This window comes from Piliocolobus tephrosceles, chromosome 14 (genome assembly GCF_002776525.5).
Source record: "Piliocolobus tephrosceles isolate RC106 chromosome 14, ASM277652v3, whole genome shotgun sequence".
Taxonomy (NCBI): domain Eukaryota; kingdom Metazoa; phylum Chordata; class Mammalia; order Primates; family Cercopithecidae; genus Piliocolobus; species Piliocolobus tephrosceles.
This window is the reverse complement of record NC_045447.1, coordinates 46,753,597-46,775,865: the sequence shown is the minus strand read 5'-3', so window position 1 is coordinate 46,775,865 and position 22,269 is coordinate 46,753,597. Positions and strand designations below refer to the sequence as shown.

Genomic DNA, 22,269 nt, shown 5'->3' with positions numbered 1-22,269 from the left:
GGGAGTCCAGGATTTTGAGATCAGCCTGGGCAACATGGTGAGACCCTGTGTGTACCAAAAACATTTTTTATTCACGTGGGTATGGTGGCACGTGCCTGTGGTCCTAACTACCTGGGAGGCTGAGGCAAAAGGATCACTTGACCGGGGAATGTTGAGGCTGCAGTGAGCCATGAATGCAGCATTGCATTCCAGCCTGACTGACAGAGCGAGACCCTGTCTCCAAAAAAAAAAAAAAAAAATCAACCATTTAAAGTTTCTGGAGGCTGGGTACAGTGGCTCACACCTGAAATCCCCAACACTTTGGGAGGCTGAGACGGGCAGATTACTTGAGGTCAGGAGTTCAGCACTAGCCCAGCCAACATGATGACGAAACCCGATCTCTACTAAAAATACAAAAATTAGCCAGGCATGGTGGCACATGCCTATAATCCCAGCTACTCAGGAGGCTGAGGCAGGGGAATCACTTGAACCCAGGCGGGGGGGCAGCAGTTGCAGTGAACTGAGATCACGTCACTGCACTCCAGCCTGGGTGACAGAGCGAGACTCCATCTCAAAAAAAAAAAAAAAAAAAAAAAAAAACAATCTCTAGGAATTGCTCTAAGAGCATACATCAAATGAAGACATATTTTTTCAACAAAATCTACTAAAACTCTGGTAAACAACAGCAAGAGTCTGTGGCATTGAGCCCTAGCCAGTTCCTTCCTCCTCCCCTCAGCTCAGCTTGACAAATCTCCACTCAGGATAAGATGGACAAGAAGATGGGGCTTCTTCTCCCCTCAACTCCCAGTCAGGTTTACCGTATCTCACTGGGAAGGCCACATTTGTCAACATTTCTCTTCCCCTCCAACTCCAAGTTGAAGAGGCTGAAATTCTAGTGAGTGCAGCTGAGAGGTTAGGTCTCCCTTTCTCCACCAAGCTTACAGAATGGAGGCTCCATCCCATTTGCAGCAGAACTGGAGCCCTAATCGTCCTCACCTCAGCTCATTCGTAGGGCGGAGGTTCCACTGAGAGAAGCAAGCCAAGAAGTCAGGAGGTTACTATCCCACCCAACACCCAGAGTAGTGCCTCAGAGACCTTTCCCAGGGGGAGAGACAGTTCATAACAAAAGAGAGCTCCGAAGTACTCTCCCAAGGAACTGACTTTATTTGAAACAGTGTGGGGAAGTACAGGCCTAAGGACTCTTTAGAAAATGATAGCATACCTTAATAAAGAACAGTAACTAAACTGTAGGTCATCTAGTTCATCAGAGAGAATCAGGGAAGGGTAGCTAAGAGGAGCCCTCCTCGGGTCAGAACAAATCTGAAAGACTTACAGCAAAGACTATTCCTGCCCAAATTTAATTGGATCAGACTGCTGAGCAATTGATGCCCTGGAACATTGTCAGAAACAATAGAACTGCAATTAATGGGTCATCGGGGCTGAGCGTAATCCAAATAAGGCACACAGTTTAACAGAGAGATCGGGGATCGAGACAGAGAGCCCTGCTTGAAACCACTGTCATTCCAGGGTCAGTTTGTACCCCTAAGGCTGTGCCATACAGAATGGCTTCATGCTGTAGGGAAAATAGACTTCACTGAAATAGTCTAGCCAAATCACAAAACAAATAAATAAGCAACCACAACAAAAACAAGCTGTGGAGAGGGGAAGCAGTATCCAGAGTTGCTGTATTAGCTAAGATGTCTAATTTCCAAGAACAACTATGAAATATGCAAAGAAACAGGGAAAAAACAGGCAACAGAAACTGCCTGTGAGAGTGACCAGATGTCAGATTTAACAAAGACTTTAGGATAATCATAATAAATATGTTCCAAGATCTGGGTCCGGCATGGTGGCCCACGCCTGTAATCCCAGCACTTTGGGAGGCTGAGGCAGGTGGATCACAAGGTCAGGAGTTCAAAACCAGCCTGGCCGACATGGTGAAACCCTGTCTCTACTAAAAATACAAAAATTAGCCGGGCATGTTGGTGTGCACCTGTGGTCCCAGCTGCTCGGGCGGCTGAGGCAGGAGAATTGCTTGAACCCAGGAGGCAGAGGTTGCAGTGAGCCGAGATTATGCCTGTGCAACAGAGCAAGACTTTGTCTCAAAAAAATAAATAAATAAATACCTTCAAAGAACTGAAGGGAAGCCATGCTTAAAGAGGTAAAGAAAAGTGTGAAGATGATGTCTCATCAAATAGAGAATATTGATAAAAGAGGCAGAAACTAGTTTTAAAAAAGAGCCAAATGGAAATTCTGAAGTTTAAAAGTAGGATAACATAAATGAAAAATTCATTAGGCTGGGTACAGTGGCTCATGCCTGAATCCCAGTGCTTTGAGAGGTGGAGGCAAGAGAATTGCTTAAGCCCAGGAGTTCAAGACCAGCCTGAGCAGGTAGTGAGACCCTATCTCTACAAAAAATTTTAAAAACTTAGGCCAGGCACAGTGGCTCATGCCTGTAATCTCAGCACTTTGGGAAGCTGAGGCAGGCAGATCACTTGAGATGAGGAGTTCGAGATCAGCCTAGCCAACATGGTGAACTCTTGTCTCTACTAAAAATACAAAAATTAGCTGGGCATGGTGGCACGCCCCTGTAATCCCGACTATTTGGAAGGCTGAGGCAGGAGAGTTGCTTGAACCCAGTAGGTGGAAGTTGCAGTGAACCGAGATCACACCCCTGCACTCCAGCATGGACGAGAGAGTAAGACTCCATCTCAAAAAAAACAAAAATTAAATTTAGGTGGGCAGGGTGGCACACGCCTGTGATCCCAGTTGCTCAGGAGGCTGAGGTGGGAGGATTGTTTGAGCCCAAGAGGTCGAGGTTGCAGCAAGGTGTGATCATGCCACTGCTCTCCAGCCTGGGCAACAAAGTAAGACGCTTTCTCAAAGGAAGAAGAAAACTTCATTAAAGTTTTCTTCTGCCAGCTCAATAGTAGATTTGAGCTGGCAGAAGAAACGATTAGTGAACATGAAAATAGATTGTAAGAGATTCGGCCGGGTGCGGTGGCTCGCGACTGTAATCCCAGCCACGCTGGGATTGGGAGGCCGAGACAGACGGATCAGGAGATTAAGACCATCCTGGCTAACATGGTGAAACCCTGTCTCTACTAAGTACACTACAGGCTGTGGCGGGCGCCTGTAGTCCCAGCTACTCGGGAGGCTGAGGCAGAAGAATGGCGTGAACTGGGGAGGCGGAGCTTGCAGTGAGCCGAGATTGCGCCACTGCACTCCAGCCTGGGTGACAGAATGAGATTCCATCTCAAAAAAAAAAAAAAGAAAGAGATTATGTAACCCAAGGGACAGAGAGAAAATATAATAAAGAGAAAGGAACAGAGTCTCAGAAATGTGGGACATGTTTAACTGTATCAGTGTACATGTGATGGAAATAGGAGGAGGAGAGTAGAAAGAAGCAGAAAAATATTTGATGAAACAATAGATAAAAACTTTCAAATTTATTGAAAAACACTACACATCCAAGAAACTCAGTAAACTCCAGGTAGGAAAGAGATTCACACCTAGATGCATAATGAAAATGCTAAAAGTTAATCAGAAGGAGAAAGTCTTGAAAGCAACAAGAGAAAAATGACTTATCACATACAAGGGAACCTTTGTAAACTTAACAGTGGACTTCTCGTCAGAAACAATGGAGAACATGTAACAACCAGAAGGCAGAAGACATATTCAAAGTGCTGAAAGAAAACTGGCAACTGGCTGGGCGCGGTGGCTCATGCCTGTAATCCCAGCACTTTGGGAGGCCAAGGCGGGCAGATCACGAGGTCAGGATATCGAGACCATCCTGGCTAACACAGTGAAACCCCGTCTCTACTAAAAAATATAAAAAATTAGCTGGGCATGGTGGCGGGCGCCTATAGTCCCAGCTACCTGGGAGGCTGAGGCAGGAGAATGGCGTGAACCCGAGAGGCATAGCTTGCAGTGAGCTGAGATCATGCCACCGAACTACAGCCTGGGCAACAGAGAGAGTGACTCCATCTCAAAAAAAGGAAAAGAAAACTGGCAACCAGGAATCTTACATCTCATGTAACTAACTTTATTTAGAAAATAAAGATAAAAATAAAATTTGTTGCTAGCAGGCAGACTTGCCTTACAATAAGTACTAAAAGAAATTCTTCAGCCTAAAAGCAAGTAAACCCGAATAGAATTTCAAATCCACATGAAAAAACAAAGAGCACTAGTAAAGATGATTATGTAGTTATAAAAGGCAGTATAAATGCATATTTCTTCTTCTCAACTGATTTAAAAAACAACTGTATAAAATAATATGTATGTAATTATATTTTTAGGCCTATAACCTGTAGAAGTGTATTTAATAATTACAGCATAAAGGAGATAGATGAGATCAAAGTTGTGTTAGAATAAGAAAATGATACCAGATCACAACTCAAACCTACAGGAATAAATGAGGAAAGCCGTAAGTGGTAAATTTTTTAAAAGAGGAGGGCTAGGCACAGTAGCTCATACCTGTAATCCCAGCTCTTTGGGAGGCCAAGGTGGGCAGATCACTTGATGTCAGGAGTTCAAGACCAGCCTGACCAACATGATGAAACTCCGTTTCTACTAAAAATACAAAAATTAGCCTGGTGTGGTGGCACATGCCTGTGATCCCAGCTACTTGGGAGGCTGAGGCAGGAAAATCGTTTGAATTCAGGAGGCAGAGGCTGCAGTGAGCCAAGATCATGCCACTATACTCCAGCCCAGGCAACAGAGCAAGCCTCTGTCCTTAAAAAAAAAAAAAAGGGCTGGGCACGGTAGCTCTCACCTGTAATCCCAGCTACTCAGGAAGCTGAGGTGGGAGGATCACTTGAGGCTAGGAGTTCAAGACCAGCCTGGGCGACATAGTGAGATTCAATCCCTAAAAGAATTTTTTTTAATTACTCAGACATGATGGTATGTGCCTGTAGTCCCACCTACTCGAGAGGCTAAAGCGGGAGGATCACTTGAGGCCAAGAGTTCAAGACTGCAGTCAGCTATGATCATGCCACTGCCTTCTAGCCTGAGTGACAAGAGTGAGACCCTGTCTCCAAAAATAAATAAATAAAGCTATAAATATGTCTATTTGTTCTCTTTCTCAGCTTCTTTAATAGATATAACATTATATAAAGTTATGACAAAGCAGGATTGGGTTTATAGCATATAGATATGATACATATAACAGTAATTGCACAAAAGGAGAGAAGGATAGAGCTGGGTAAGGGTAAACTTTCTGTATCTTACGGGAGTTAGTATCAATCTGAAGTAGTTCTGATGAGATGTATATGGTAAGCCCCAGGGGGACCATTAAGAAAATAACTCAAAAAATGTAGTGAAAAATATAATTAAAGGAATTACACTATAGAAAATATTGACAAAATGCAAAAGAAAATAGGAAAGGAGTATTAGAATAACAAAAAAGACATGAGACTTATAGAGAACTGAAAATCGCAGACATAAATCCAGCTATAAGAGTAACTTAAATGTGAATGAATTAAGCAAAAACAGAGATTTTTGAGTTTTGATTTATCTATTTTTTATAGAGGTGGAATCTCACTCTATTTCCCAGGCTGATCTCAAACTGCTGGGCTCAAGCAGTCCTCCCACCTTGGCCTCTCAGAGTGCTAGGATTACAGGCATGAGTCACTGCACCCAGCCAAAAGCAGAAAATTTTTAGACTGGATTTAAAAAACGAGATCCAACTTTATGCTCTCTAGAGATGGAGTCTTGTTTTGTTGCCCAGGCTGGAGTGCAGTGGCGTGAGCTTGACTCACTGCAACCTCCACCTCCCAGGTTCAAGTGATTCTCCTGCCTCAGCCTCCTGAGTCGCTGGGATTACAGGCAGGCGCCACCACGCCTGGCTAATTTTTTTGTATTTTTAGTAGAGACAGAGACAGGGTTTCACCATGTTGGTCAGGCTAGTCTCAAACTCCTGACCTTGGGATCTGCCCGCCTTGACCTCCCAAAGTGCTGAGATTACAGGCGTGAGCCACCACACCAGGCCCTGGAGACAATCTTTATAGTCAAAGATACAATGAGGCTGAAAGTTAAAGAATAGAAAAAGTACACCATGTAAACAGTAGCCATAAGAGACTCCAGGTGATCCCCATAGGGTCCTGGAAACAGGATTTGTCTTAAACCTAGTCATGGATGCAGGCACCACCAGATATTCACAGAGCTCAAGTCAGTGAGACTGTGGATCATGGCTTCTGATTATTTATAATCCCCAGATGACTTTCAGAGTCTAAAGCATTCCACTAAAGTCATCCATGGCTACAATTTTAAGGAGATTCAAGTCTACACTGGAGATGTGGGGCCTGAGGAGAAAGAAGATTTATTCTTCATTTTTGTTTTGTTTTGAAACAGGATCTTGCTCTGTCACCTAGACTGGAGTGCAGTGGTACGATCACAATTCACTGCAGCCTCAACCTCCTGTGCTCAGGAGATTCTCCCACCTTAGACTCCGGAGTAGCTGGGACTGTAGGCCTGCATCACCACCCCTGGCAAATTTCTTGTTTTTGGGCTTTTTTTTTTTTTTTTTTGGTAGGCACAGGGTTTCACCATGTTCCCAGGCTGATCTCGAACTCCTGGGGTCAAGCGATCCTCCCACCTCGGTCTCTCAAAGTGCTGGAATTATAGGCATGAGCCACCATACCTGGCCTTTTTTTGACTTAGGCAAAACATCGTGTACTTTAAAGCATATTCCAGTATCTAATGCTAGGCCCTGAAATTGTCAGAAAAGGCCCAGTCTGCCAGATGAACGGAAGATAGGGAAGAAGCATTGACTGCATCGTTCCCTCAACTCTGATTCTGGAGTTGCAGGGCATGGAGGGGAAGACCAGTGTGGCTAGCAAATTTGGGAGTATGGAAATGAGTAGTTGCAATTTTCATTTCCAGCTCTTTTCATTTTTATTAAAGATTTCATTCATACCTGTGAAAAGCTCTGCCATGAAGGAGACTGTGGACCATGCTCTCGCACATCAGTTATTTCCTGCAGATGCTCTTTCAGAACAAAGGTAAATCCTAAACAATGCTCAAGTTGTTGCCATCAATGTTTTCTTTAAAATGGTGATTATGGGAGGGGAGGAATCAAAATAACCTCCGTAGGATAGGTATGGGAAGTGGTTATGGCACTCAAGATCCAGAGGCCAATAGTGGGATAAGGCAAATAGATCACTCTACCAAATACAGGTGTGATAGCCTGAAAAGAGGAAGAATAGCACTGTTGCAAGGAGTCAGCCAACTAAGAAGTTAGAGGAAACAGTCCATGTGACCACCCACTTGTGATACCAACTTTTGATACCAATTGAAAGTTCAGTGGTCCCTAAGACCACTTGAAAGACTTGATAATTTGATAAAAAGGACTCACTGAACTTGCTGATGGTTACACTTGCAGTTAGAGATTTACTACAAGGAGGTTACAGTTTTATTACAAGGAAAAGGATACAAATTAAATCAGCCAAGGGAAGAAGTATGTAGAGCAGAGTCCAAAAAAGTACCAAAGGTGGAACTTCATTTGTCCTTTCCCTGTGGAGTCAGGAAAGTATTACTCTCTCTGTGTCAGTGTGTGACAGCATACATGGAATATTGCCAACCAGGAAAGTTCACCCAAGCCTATGTGTTCAGTTTTTATTGGTGCTCTATTGTGCAATCATAGTTGACTGCCCATGTGGCTAATCTCAGTCTCCAGTCTCTCCAGAGGTCTACTGATAACATGTGACCCAAAGCCCCTGCCCTAAAACTATCCAGTGTGGCCAGCCTGCTCCTAAATCACGTAATTGGACTATCCAGTGACTCAAGACTCCAGGCAAACAATGACACTTCTATCAGGCATGGCATTCCACTAGGCTTAGAGATTACCTCTCAGAAGCCAAGTGCAAAGGCCAGACTCTCTTTGAGTAAGGTTTAATTCTTCACTGTACAACTGTTTTGTACAACTTTTTTGTCAGTTTCTACTTTCTGGTCAAAGCCTGGATAGTTTTTATTTTTCTTTTTTTAAAATTTTGTTTATTTATTTATTTTGAGGCACAGTCTCACTCCATCACCCAGGATGGAGTGCGAAGGTGCAGTCTCGGCTCACTGCAGCCTCCACCTCCCAGGTTCGAGTGATTCTTATGCCTTAGCCTCTGGAGGAGTTGGAATTACAGGTGCACTCCACCATACCCAGCTAATTTTTGTATTTTTAGTAGAGACGGGGTTTTGCCATGTTGGCCAGGCTGGTCTCAAACTCCTGACCTCAAGTCATCCTCCTGCCTCAGCCTCCCAAAATGCTGGGATTACAGATGCACGCCACTACACCTAGCTAATTTTTGTATTTTTAGTAGAGATGGGGTTTCACCATGTTGGCCAGACTGGTCTTGAACTCCTGACCTCAATTAATCTACCACCTCAGCCTTCCAAAATGCTGGGATTATAGACATGAGCCACTGCACCCAGCCTACCTTGGATAGTTTTCATCAGACTTTTTGTTATCAAAAGTCTTTGGGTGATTCAGCTTGGGGAACACACTGAGTGTTGATTTATCCTGCTCTTTGACCTAGACCTACCTGGTCATTTCAGTGTATATCAACATTTGTCCCAACAGAGTACAAGCCAGGGTGGAGACAGAATTCTGAACCGTTGGTTCTGTTAAACACAATGCAGGGTCTGGCAGCGTCTGACTTGCAGATAATTCTGAGGATATAGTCCATAAATGGGAAGCTAGTTTAATAGGAAAGCTTCAGAAAAAAAGGGAAAATTAGTATAATTTACATGTTACAAAAGTTGTGTAATCATGTGTGGGTTTTTTTTCCTGAAAGAAATTACAATATACATGGGATAGTAGAGACATTTTGATTGTCAGGTATGGGACCACTTTGTACTTTGCAAATATGTTATTAAAGTCTGTGAGATGCTGTGATTTGGCAATCATAAATTTAGTAATGCCCAGAGATGCTCTTCGTGATCTTTGTGACTGAAAATTATAAGCAGGTTGGGACGTACAAGCTGGAAGTGGCTGCTGTCAGTTTTCTTCATTCTCCCACAATCCCTCTCTCTATCTCTACGTTTTCTTGCTTCTCATTGACTCTCTGTCCTCACTCCCTCTAACAGCAGACTCCATGGCAGTGAGTATATTCTTGAAAAGCTATGTGTAAACTGAATTTTTACAAGTAAAAGTCCTTAAATTGCAGGAGGAGCTCACTGTCAATACAAACTCTGTTAAACCTGTTTGACAAAGTAAAAAAAAAAAAAAAAAACTCTTCAAAAAGCTGATAATTAGCTGGGCACGGTGGCTCATGCCTGTAATCCCAGCACTTTGGGAGGCCGAGGCAGGTGGATCATGAGGTCAGGAGATCGAGACCATGGTGAAACCCCGTCTCTACTAAAAATACAAAAAAATTAACTGGGCACGGTGGCGGGCGCCTGTAGTCCCAGCTACTCCAGAGGCTGAGGCAGGAGAATGGTGTGAACCCAGGAGGCGGAGCTTGCAGTGAACTGAGATTGCACCACTACACTCCAGCCTGGGTGACAGAGTGAGACTGTCTCAAAAATAAAATAAAATAAAATAAAGCTGATAATTATCACCTCATTGTGTAACTAGATTTTTCATGCATACGGATTTTTCATGACATGGTTTTTGTAATGGAATGGGCTTTTCCACAGAAGTGAGTTTTCTAGATAAATAAAACTTTCTTAAAACTTCAAAGGTTGTTTTCATTTCATCACTTCAGTGGGACTCTGATAAATGTATGCTGTGTCTTACTGTGTCTTCATAAAGCATGCTATATTTAAGTCTTTATGGTAATTCACGTGTAGGAGTTTATGGGAGTTCTGCCTTTCCTGACATTTGTAGATAATCTCTCCTGCATATCATTTCTTCTGTATAATCCAGTGTTCACTGATGGGAGCATTAACTCAGTTTCATGAGTCACTTTTGCTTTATATCTGTAGAAAGCATATAGGGAACTTCTTCATATCAACAATCCCAGGCACCTCATTTTTTTTATCTGAAATGTATATTTTCTAGCCAAGAACCTTTTATTACTTAGACCTCTTCACATCTGTTATCAACTCCAGTAGCTACTTTTTTTTTCCAGGATAATTTTTACTAAGAGGGGACTTTTAAAGTCATTTTTCTCATTTCTGTCATTTCTGAGTACATGGCAACCTGTAAATGACATCAAAGCCAAAATCAGATGTAGAAGCCAGGCAACTAGCCAGACTCATTCTACCCCAAGTGACTGACTTGTTTCCCACACGCTAGCATCGCTACCCACGTTTTTTAGGATCATGCCTCAGCAAAATTACATGATAGACCTTTTAGACCACTCACATGTAACGGAAACCACAGTAATAAAACTTCAGAGGCCAAACCAAAGATCTGCTTTATTTCACTTTGCTATAGTTTGGTGGTATTGTCAGGTGTGCTCTGAAGTGTGTAGAGCCGTTTGTCCCTGCATGGTACAGATTGTTACCTGTTTTCAATTCTTACATCTGCTTTTTATGGCTTTTTCTGTCTGTACCCTTGTTAAGTAATGACTTCTCTTTCCTTTGCATACCCTTAGCAGCCCCTCTTTCTGTTCAGATTTTATAATTATTAGTCTACCGTGAATTTGGAGACCAGACCACAAAGATCGTTAGAATTGTATTTTCATGAAAAGTCTGTAAGCCTGGGGTCCTCTTGCGAGTAAAGCTCATTCATATAGGGATTAGGCTCACTCCAGGCATGGCAAGTGAAGTTGGTGAATAAGTGACTATCAGAGAAGTACGGGATATTTGGGATATTCTTATTACCTTTGGCATTATATTATAGTTGTATTGTTTTAATTATTCCTAAAGTAGTTACTGTTTCTTTTTCTTTTTCCATAGGAGCTTCCATGTACCAGTCTCAAAAGTGAAGGTATGACTGGGGTGGGGCATGAGGGAATTTTTGGGATGCAGGTATCTTCACTTTGGTAGGGAGTTGGGTTACGTATTTGTCGAAATTCAGCAAAGGACTGCTTAAGATTTGTATATAACTTTCACCTGAATAGGAAAAAATTATAAATTGAATTCTGTTGATGAAATGCTGAAAAATTTAAGCTAAGTATACTCATGTCTACAGCTTGCTTTGAAATGCATTAAAAAAGGAAATTAGTGGGTAGATAGAAGAATGGATACATATATATGAAAAAATATGTTAATGGTAGAATCTAGATATGGGCATATGGATATTCACTGTAAAATCGTTTGAACTTTTTTTTCTTTTTTCTTTTGAGACGGAGTCTCACTGTGTTGCCCAGGCCAGAGCGCAGTGACGCGATCTCGGCTCATTGTAACCTCAACCTCCCAGGTTCAAGCGATTCTCCTGCCTCGGCCTCCCAAGTAGCTGGGATTATAGGTGCGCACCACTACACCTGGCTGATTTTTGTATTTTTAGTAGAGACAGGGTTTCACCATGTTGACCAGGCTGATCTCTAACTCCTGACCTCAAGTGATCCACCTGCCTCAGCCTCACAAAGTGCTGGGACTACAGGCATGAGTCACCGCACCCAGCCTCAATTCCTGTTTTGATGACCGTCACATACTCTCGTTGAAACCACTGTAAAACCTTTTTGGAAAATGATGGAAGATAAGGATATGCAAAATGAAAGATCTTATTGTAGTCAGACAGCTAGCTGTATCAGTTAGGAAGCTTCTGGATGCAGGTATCCAAACCCAAGAAAAAATGACTTTTCTGATAAGGGTATTTACTGTCACACCTAATAGGAAGTCTGGAGGCAGAACAAGTCTGAGATTGGTTAATTTTAAGCTCAGTGATTTCCAAGACTTCAATTCGGCTTCTCTGTGGTTTTCTTGATTTTCTCCTTGTGGGTATGTCAGCTACTACAACTTCACACGTTGGGTCTCTGCCCAACAACATCTAAACAAAATCCATGAGGAGAGTGTTGATCTTCTCTTCCTATGTAAGAGCAAGGGAAACAGTCCTGAAAGGTTCTCAGTACACTTTGTGTCCAATGCTTCTGCCTAAACCTGTCACTAGCAAAGTGAACGGAATTACCCTGGTGGGTAAAGCTAAACAACATCCACCCCTGGAACTGAGGAGCACACTGGCCTCCAATTTCTGAACAAAATTAAGGCTGTCTTTGCCTGAAAGAGGAGAGTGACTGTTTGGAAGGTACCCAGAAATATCTGCCTCAAAACCGTATTTAAACTTTTGGTTCAGTGTGCCATCTGTATCAAGGAAGAAAAGTTTGGTTATTAAAAACATAATTTGGGTCCAGGAATGGCGGCTCATGCCTGTAATCCCAGCACTTTGGGAGGCCATGGTGAGTGGATCACCTGAGGTCAGGAGTTCAAGGCCAGCCTAGCCAACATGGTGAAACCGCATCTCTACTAAAAATACAAAAATCAGCCAGGTGTGGTGGTGCACATCTGTAACCCCAGCTACTGAGGAGGCTGAGGCAGGAGAATCACTTGAACTCAGGAGACAGAGGTTGCAGTGAACTGAGATCAAGCCATTGCACTCCAGCCTGGGTGACAGAGTGAGACTGTATCAAAAAACAAACAAGAAAAACGTAATTTGGGCCAGATGCAGTGACTCACATCTGAATCCTTACGCTTTGGGAGGCCAGGGCTGGGGGATCACTTAAAGCCAGGAGTTCAAGACCAGCCTGGGCAACATAGTGAGACATTGTCTCTGCAAAAAAATTTTAAAAGTTAGCCAGGCATAGTGGCATGTACCTGTAGTCCTAGATACTTGGGAGGCTGAAGCAGAGGATTGCTTGAGTCCAGGAGTTTGAGGTTGCAGTGAGCTGTGATTGTGTCATTGCACCCTAGCCTGGGTGACAGAGCGAGACCCTATCTCTAAAACAATAAAACAAAATAATAATAACATAATTTGAAAAAATTACAAAATTAATACACTTATGAAGTTTCAAGAAAAAAAAAAATAAAGCGAAAGATGAAAATTTGCCCTCTGATAGTAGTTTGTTAGATAGGGTTCCAGGTCTTTTTCCCTATTCATACAGATGTATAAACATGCCAGCATAGTTTTGTTTTTCCCCTAGATTTAGGCTCATGCTAAAGATACTGTCTGCAGTTTATTTTCCCTCACTAATATCTCAAAGACGTATTTCCATGTCAGTATGCATAACTCTTGCTCTTGCAGAGTATTCTGTATATGGGTCTACCATGTCATAGTTCACCATGGCCCTTTTGGTGGTCATTTAGGTTGTCTCCAGTTTTTCCCCATTACTAATAAGCAGGAACCGTCCTGTCCCACTTTTTATAACTTTATGATGCAAAATTTCAACCATATGTGAAAGTGGTATAATGAATCCCCACATACCTATGACTTGTCATCATCAGTTGTCAACATTTTGCCTCTCTTGTTTTCATCCATCCCTCCTTCCCTACATTTTATTTATGCTGAAGTACTTTGAAAACAAATCTCAAATATCATTTCACCCATAAATACTTCAGTGTTTAGCCCACGTTTTTTTAGTTGAAATTCACATAACATAAAATTAACCATTTTAAATGTACAGTTCAGTGGCACTTAGTCCTTTCACAATCTAGTTCCAAAACATTTTCTCTATCTTACTTTTTTCTTTTTCTTTTCCTTTATTTTATTTTATCTTACTTTTTTTTTTTTTTTTTTGAGACATAGTTTTGCTCTTGTTGCCCAGGCTGGAGTGCAGTGGCGTGATCTCAGCTCACTGCAACCTCTGCCCCCTGGGTTCAAGCGATTCTCCTGTCTTAGCCTCCTGAGTAGCTGGGATTACAGGCACCTGCCACCATGCCAGGCTAATTTTTTTGTATTTTTAGTAGAGATGGGATTTCACCATGTTACCCAGGCTGGCCTCAAACTCCTGGCCTCACGTAATCCGCCTGCCTTGGCCTCCCAAAGTGCTCGGATTACAGGCATGAGCCACTGTGCCCAGCCTTTTTTAAAATTTTATTTTAAAAATATGTAGAGACAGGTTCTCACTATGTTGACCAGGCTGGTCTTGAATGCTTGGCCTCAAGTGATCCTCCCATGTTGGCCTCCCAGAGTGCTGGGGAAAAACATTTTCATCACCCTGAAAGGAAACCGTGTATTAACTAAGCATTTACTCCTCACTCAGCCCTCACCCAGGTAACCACTGATCTGCTGTCTATCTGTATGGATTTACTATACTTCATCTAAATGAAGTCACAATATATAATCTTATGTGCCCCACTTCTTTCACTTAGCATGTTTCAACTTTTTGGCCATTGTGAATAGTGCTGTTACGAACATTTGTATACGTGTTTTTGTTTGAATACCTATTTTCATTTCTTTGGGGTATATACCTAGGAGTAGAATTGCTGGATCCAGTGGTAATCTTGTGTTTACTTTTTTTGAAAAACTGCCATTGTGTTTTCAACAGTGACTGCACCGTTTTATATTCCTACCAGCAATGTATGAGGGTTTCGTTTTCTCCACATCCTTGTCAATACTTGTTATTTTCTGAGTTTTTTTGTTTTTGTGTTTGATTTTTTGAGTTAGGGTCTCACTCTGTTGCCCAGGCTTGGAGTGCTGTGGCGCAATCTCGGCTCACTGCAAACTCCGCCTCCCAGGTTCAAGTGATTAACCTGCCTCAGCCTCCCGAGTAGCTGGGATTACAGGTGCCCACCACCGTGCCTGGCTAATTTTTGTATTTTTAGTAGAGATGGGGTTTTACCATGTTGGTCAGGCTGGTCTCGAACACCTAACCTCATGATCCACCCGCCTCAGCCTCTCAGAGTGCTGGGATTACAGGCTTGAGCCACCACACCCGGCCATTTTTGGGGTTTTTTAAATCATAGCCATCCTAGTGAAGTGAGATATCACTACCACGTGATATGATGTCTCTGATATTTCACTGTTGGTTTTTAAAATATATTTATTGTTTGAGACAAGGTCTCTCTCTGTTGCCTAGACTGGAGTGTAGTGGCAGATCACAGCTCACTACAACCTTGCTCTCCTGGGCTCCAGTGGTCCTTCCACACCAGCCTCCCAAATAGCTGGGACCACAGGCATACACCACCATGCCCATGGCTTAATTAACTTTTAATTAAGTTTGAAAAACTTAATTTTTAAAAGTTTTTGCAGGGCTGGGTGCGATGGCTCAAACCTGTAATCCCAGCACTTTGGGAGGCCAAGGTGGGCAGATCACTTGAGGTCAGGAGTTTGAGACTAGCCTGGCCAAGAAGGTGAAACCCCTTCTCTACTAAAAATACAAAAAATTAGCCAGCATGGTGGTGGGCACCTGTAATCCCAGCTACTCGGGAGGCTGAGGCAAGAGAATTGCTTGAACCCAGGAGGCAGAGGTTGCAGTGAGCAAGTTTTTGTAGAGACAGGGTCTCATTATGTTGCCCAGGCTGGTCTTGAATTCCTGGGCTCAAGCAGTCCTGCTGGCTCAGCCTCCCAAAGTGCTGGGATTACAGGCAGGAGCCACCATGCCCAGCCACACTTAAATTTTTGATAGAAACATACACACAGCCAGCCTTACACATCCACGGGTTCCATATCCATGGATTCAACCAACCACAGATTGAAAATATTCAAAGACAAATGTGTAAACAAATTACATCTGTACTGAACATGGACAAAATTTATTCTCATCATTTTCTAAACAATAACTATCTAGATAGCATTTACATTGTATTCGGTGTTATAAGTAATCTAGAGAAGATTTGAATTATAAAGAAGAGTGTGCATAGGTTATATGCAAATATTATACCATTTTGTATAAGAGACTTGAATATCTGTGGATTTTGATATCCAAGGGAGGTCCTGGAATCAGTCCCCCATGGACTCCAAAAGTTTGTACACCCATCTGCCTAGATGAGTGTGCCTTTTTCTCCACACCTTAAACCCTACCATTGCTATTTTTTTTAGACAGTTTTAAAGGTGAAAATTGATATTTTAATACGCATTTTCAGCTGGGCAGAGTGGGTTACACTTGTAACCCCAACATTTGGAAGGCCGAGATGGGAGGCTCATTTGAGCCCAGGAATTCGAGGTTACAATGAGCTATGTTAATGCCACTGCACTCCAGCCTGGGTGACAGAAAGAGACCCTGTCTCTTAAAAAACAAAACAAAAAACTGACGGCCTGGCATGGTGGCTGACACCTGTAATCCCAACACTTTGGGAGGCCAAGGCAGGTGGATCACCTGAGGTCAGGAGTTCAAGACCAGCCTGGCCAACATGGTGAAACCCGGTCTCTACTAAAAATACAAAAATTAGCTGGGCGTGGTGGCACACACCTGTAATCCCAGCTACTCAGGAGGCTGAGGTGGGAGAATCGCTTGAACCTGGGAGGTGGAGGTTGCTGTGAACCAAGATTGCACCACTGCACTCCAACCTGGGCAACACAGTGAGACTCTATCTCAAAAAAAAGAAAAAGAAAAAAAAAGAAAGCGGAAAGGCCAGACACAGTGGCTCATTCCTGTAATCTCAGCACTTTGGGAGGCCATGGGATACAGATCACCTGAGATCAGGAGTTCAAGACCAGCTTGGACAACATAGTGAAGCCCTGCTTCTACTAAAAATACAAAAATTAGCTGGCTGTGGTGGCGGGCACCTGTAAGCCCAGCTACTTGGGAGGCTGAGGCACAAGAATCACTTGAACCCGAGAAGCAGACATTGTGGTGAGCCAAGATCATGCCACTGCACTCCAGCCTGGGCAACAGAGACTCCATCTCAAAAAAAAAAAACAAAACTGCATTTACATTATTACAATTGTATTATTACTATTGTAATCTTTTAGCTTATAGTACCTCAAATATCTGTTGAATGAATGTTCATATCCTTTGCCTGTTTTTCTTTTTTCTTTTTAATTGGCCACAGCAGATGCTACATTTATGTGTGACAAGCGGTGTAACAAGAAACGGTTGTGTGGACGGCATAAATGTAATGAGATATGCTGTGTGGTAAGTGGACTTATTAGGCATAATCAGATTCCATTCATCCAGGGGCTGGGCTTCTGGAAGCCTGAGCCATGTGAAGAATGCAGCCCAGATTTAAAAGTCATAGGTATGGGCCCCTAAGCAGCAGTCAGAGAGCTCTCACAGTCCCCATAACCTCTCTACAAAGAGACAGACTGGGCCTTTTTAGCCTCACCCAGGTCAAGAAGTCAGCTAGTGGCATCTGGTAGCAACACAGAGGAAGAGAAAGAGGAAAGAGAAGGTCTCATACCCCAGAGCCCAAGACCCCTAGATGAGCACACAGTCTTCTGCAGGAGATTGTGTGTTGTCCCAACACAGACTGGACTTAGCAACTTGGGCTTCAGGTTTCATGTACTGCTTAGGTCAGGTCAGTAGGAAAAATTATTATGACATTTTTAAAAATAAAATGTTTATTTAAAGTATTTGCTTTTATGGAGCTAAATAAAGCACTAGCTGGCTATTCATACTCTGTTATCTCATATACTCTTTTATATATTAAAAAACCAAGATAACATATATGTAATATATGACATGATAACATGTATGTATAAACGTGTATGTATATGTATGTATGTATTAGTCCATTTTCACACTGCCATTAAAGACATACCGAAGACTAGGCAAATTACAAAAGAAAGAGGATTAATGGATCTACAGTTCCAAGTGGCTGGGGAGGCCTCACAATCATGGTGGAAGGCAAGGAGAAGCAAGTCACATCTCACATGGATAGCAGCAGGCAGAGAAAGAGAGTTTGTCCAGGAAACTTGGCCTTATAAAGCCATCAAATCTCATGAGACATATTCACTATCACAAGAACAGCATGAGAAAAACCTGCCCCCATGATTCAGTTACCTCCCATCAGGTCCCTCCCACAACATATGGGAAGTCAAGATGAGATTTGGGTGGGGACACAGCCAAACTACATCATTCTGCCCCAGGCCCCTCCCAAATTTCATGTCCTCACATTTCAAAACCAATCATGCCTTTCCAACAGTCCCCCAAAGTCTTAACCTATTTCAGCATTAACTCAAAAGTCTACAGTCCAAAGTCTCATCCAAGACACAAGGCAAGTCGGTTTGCCTGTGAGCCTGTAAATTCAAAAGCAAATTAGTTACTTCCTAGGTACAACAGGGGTACAGGCATTGGGTATATACAGCCATTCCAAATGGGAGAAGTTGGCCAAAACAAAGGGGTACAGGCCCCATGCAAGTCCGAAATTCAGTGGGGCTTTTTTTTTTTTTTTTTTTTTTTTTTTGAGACGAAGTCTTACTCTCTCCGCGATCTCCGCTTACTGCAAGTTCTGCCTCCTGGATTCACATCATTCTCCTACCTCAGCCTCCTGAGCAGCTGGGACTGCAGGCGCCCGCCACCATGCCCAGCTAATTTTTTGTATTTTTAGTAGAGACAGGGTTTCACCATCTTAGTCAGGATGGTCTTGATCTGCTGACCTCGTGATCCACCTGCCTCGGCCTCCCAAAGTCCTGGGATTACAGGCATGAGCCACTGTGCCCGGCCGGGCAGTCAAATCTTAAAGCTACAAAATGCTCTCCTTTGACTCCATGTCTTACATCGAGGTCACGCTGATGCAAGAAGTGGGTTCCCATGGTCTTGGACAGCTCCGCCCATGTGACTTTGCAGCATACAGCCCCCTGCCAGCTGCTTTCACAGGCTGGTGTTGAGTGTCTGTGACTTTTCCAGGCACACAGTGCAAGCTGTCAGTGGATCTCCCATTCTAGGGTCTGGAGGACAGTGACCCTCTTCTCACAGCCCCACTACCTGGTGCCCCAGTAGGGACTCCGTGTGGGGGCTGCAACCCCACATTTCCCTTCAGCACTGCCCTAGCAGAGGTTCTCTGTGACAGCCCCCCCCCTGCAGCAAACTTCTGCTTGGACATCCAGGTGTTTCCATCCATCTTCTGAAACCTAGGCAGAGGTTTCCAACGTCAGTTATTGATTTCTGTGCACCCACAGCCGCAACACTACATGGAAGCTGCCAAGGCTTGGTGCTTGCACTCTAAAGCCATGGCCCAAGCTCTGTGTTGGCCCCTTTCAACCGCAGCTGGAGTGGCTGGGATGCAGGGCGCCAAGTCCCTAGGCTGCATACAGCAGAGGGACCCTGGGGCCGGCCCACAAAACCATTTTTTCCTCCTGAGCCTCCAGGCCTGTCATGGGAGTGGCTGCCATGAAGACCTCTGACATGCTTTGGGGACATTTTCCCTATTGTCTCGGGGTGTTACATTTGGCTCCTTATTACTTACGCAAATTTCTGCAGTCAGCTTGAATTTTTTCTCAGAAAATAGGATTTTCTGTCACATTGGCAGGCTGCAAATTTTCCAAACTTTTATGCTTTGTTTCCCTTTTAAAACAATGCCTTTAACAGCGCCCAAGTCACCTCTTAAATGCTTTGCTACTTAGAAATTTCTTCCACCAGATACCTTTAATCATCTTTCTCAAGTTCAAAGTTCCACAGATATCTAGGGCGGGAGCAAAATGTTGCCACTCTCTTTGATAAAACAACAAGAGTCACCTTTGCTCCAACTCCCAACAAGTTCCTCATCTCCATCTGAGACCACCTCAGCCTGGACATTATTGTCCATATCATCAGCATTTTGGGCAAAGCCATTCAGCAAGTCACTAAGAAGTTCCAAACTTTCCCACATTCTCCTGTCTTCTTCTGAGCCCTCCAAACTGTTCCATCATCTGCCTGTTACCCAGTTCCAAAGTCACTTCCACATTTTCGGGTATCTTTTCAGCAGCACCCCACTCTACTGGTACCAGTTTACTGTGTTAGTCTGTTTTCACACTGCTGATAAAGACATACCCTAGACTGGGCAAGTTACAAAGAAAGAGGTTTAATGGGCTTACAGTTCCAAGTGGCTGGGGAGGCTTCATAATCATGGCGAGAGGCAAGGAAGAGCAAGTCACGTCTTAACATGGATGGCAGCAGGCAGAGAGAGGCTTATGCAGGGAAACTCGGCCTTATAAAGCCATGAGATCTCAGGAGACTTATTCACTATCACGAGAACAGATGGGGAAGACCTTCCCCCCCATCATTTAGGTAACTCCTACCAGGTCCTTCCCACAACATGTGGAAATTCAAGATAAGATTTGGTTGGAGACACAGCCAAACTGTATCAGTGTGTATATACATAAACAAGATAACACAGTACCAGTAGCAAGGTAATACATGTGTATGTACATATATAACATACAAAATTATTTTTAAAATTTATATGTTAAAGTGAAGAGTGATGAATTGTGCAAGTATTATAAACTAGCGTTATAAGGCTTAAAGACTTCCTCTTATTATAAAAAAATTTACAGCCAGGCATGGTGGCTCACACCTGTAATTTGACTTGGAGGCTGAGGTGGGTGGATCTCACTTGATCCAAGGAATTCAAGGTCAGCCTTGGCAACATGGTAAAACCCCATCTCTACCAAAAATACAAAAATGCCCATCTCATAACCCGGTCTCTAAATAAATAAATAGATTTAAATGTAAAAATGGTGGCTCATGCCTGTAATCCCAGCACTTTGGGAGGCCAAGGCGGGCAGATCACTTGAGGTCAGGAGTTCCAGACCAGACTGGCCAACGTGGTGAAACCCTGTCTCTGCTAAAAATTTAAAACTCACCTGGACATTGTGGTGGGCACCTGTAATCCCAGCTACTCAGGAAGCTGAGGTAGGAGAATTGCTTGAACCCTGGAGGTGGAGGTTGCAGTGGGCCGAGATCGCACCACCACACTCTAGCCTGGGCAACAGAGTGAGACCCTGTCTCTCTCACACAAAGACACACACACAATGTGAAAATAAAATATATATTTTTTTAAATTTCAAACTGGCTCACTCCTGTAATCCCAGCACTTTGGGAGGCCAAGGTGGGCAGATCATGAGGCCAGGAGATCGAGACCATCCTGGCTAACACGGTGAAACCTTGTCTCTACTAAAAATACAAAAAAATTAGCCAGGCATCGTGGCGGGCGCCTGTAGTCCCAGCTACTCAGGAGGCTGAGGCAGGAGAATGGTGTGAACCTGGGAGGTGGAGCTTGCAGTGAGCCGAGATCGCGCCACTGCACTCCAGCCAGGGTGACAGAGCGAGACTCCATCTCTCTCTCTCTCTCTCTCTCTCTCTATATATATATATATATATATATCTCAAATATATGCAGAAGCAGAGAGACTAGTATAGAGAGTCCCATATACCCATATACACAACATCCAGCTTTAGTATTGATCACCTCATGACGAATTTTGTTTTATCTTCATCCCCGCCTGCTCTCCCTTTTGTGGCTATTTTGAAGGTATTTCCAGACATCATTTTATCCATAAATGCGTAGAGCTTTGTTTTTATTAATCTTGTTGTTATTTATGGAAAATATAAAATGAAGACCATTTTATGAACAAATACAAATCTCTCTTCCCAGGATAAGGAGCACAAGTGTCCTTTGATTTGTGGGAGGAAACTCCGTTGTGGCCTTCATAGGTGTGAAGAACCTTGTCATCGTGGAAACTGCCAGACATGCTGGCAAGCCAGTGAGTGTCTTTACTATATAGTGTATTAGAAGAGTTTTTTAGAAATTCAGACATAATATACTTTGAGAGATTGATTTACTTAGAATGGTATGGATTCTTGAACTAAGCTTTCGTATTTCCAATATGTTGAGACTTTCGTTAAAGTTACTTCTAATGCTGTATTGTAGTCCCTGAAAACTTGTGATATGAGCAGTGATCCTCAGGTGGGGACTAGTTCGTTGACAGATTCCTTCTCTGCTACCTGCCTCATGTTATTTACCTAGGTTCTGTCCTCAACAATCTTCTTTCTCTATATTATTAGCAGCAGTTTGCAAACTTTTTTGTTGTAGGGCTCATTTACATTACTAAAAAGTATCCTAAAGAGCTCTTTTTATGTGAGTCATATTTATCTATATCTACCATATTAGAAATTAAAACTGAGACATTTAAAAAATAATTGATTAGTATATTTAAGAATAATATATTCATTGCATGTAATCACAAAAATTTTTTAAATAACTTTTCAAAAATATAGAATGGTGGATACTTGGTTTAATAGAAGATAGCTGAATTCTCATATCTACTTCTGCATCCAATCTGTCATGATGTAGTTGAGGTATATGAAAAAAAATCCATCCTTACACGGATAACCTTACACAGGAGAAGGGAAGAGTATTTTAAAGATGTTTTCAAATAATTACTGATATTCTTTGAAATTACACCAAAATTCAACCTCATTTCAAAAAGGACTTGACTCAGTGTTTTTGTTCTCTGTCACTAAAATTTATTGGACTTTCTTATACTTTGAATGGATCTTTTTACCCGTGCATGATTTTATTTTATTTTATTTTATTTTATTTTATTTTATTTTATTTTAT

The 22,269-nt window shown here is 42.7% G+C and overlaps 1 protein-coding gene across 4 annotated transcripts in view; it reads left to right on the top strand.

Moving 5' to 3' along the window:
* The window catches only part of NFX1 (nuclear transcription factor, X-box binding 1), an 86,033-nt gene that overhangs the window by 32,989 nt on the left and 30,775 nt on the right, over positions 1 to 22,269 (top strand). The window contains exons 10-13 of one of the 4 annotated variants that reach the window (XM_023203342.1): positions 6,883 to 6,980; positions 10,813 to 10,843; positions 16,786 to 16,865; positions 21,304 to 21,412. In XM_023203342.1, the coding sequence (XP_023059110.1) occupies positions 6,883 to 6,980; positions 10,813 to 10,843; positions 16,786 to 16,865; positions 21,304 to 21,412 (318 nt within the window). Of the gene's footprint in view, positions 1 to 6,861; positions 6,981 to 10,812; positions 10,844 to 16,782; positions 16,866 to 21,303; positions 21,413 to 22,269 lie in introns of all 4 variants that reach the window. The other 3 variants (XM_023203341.1, XM_023203340.1, XM_023203339.1) reach the window with 3 other exon arrangements.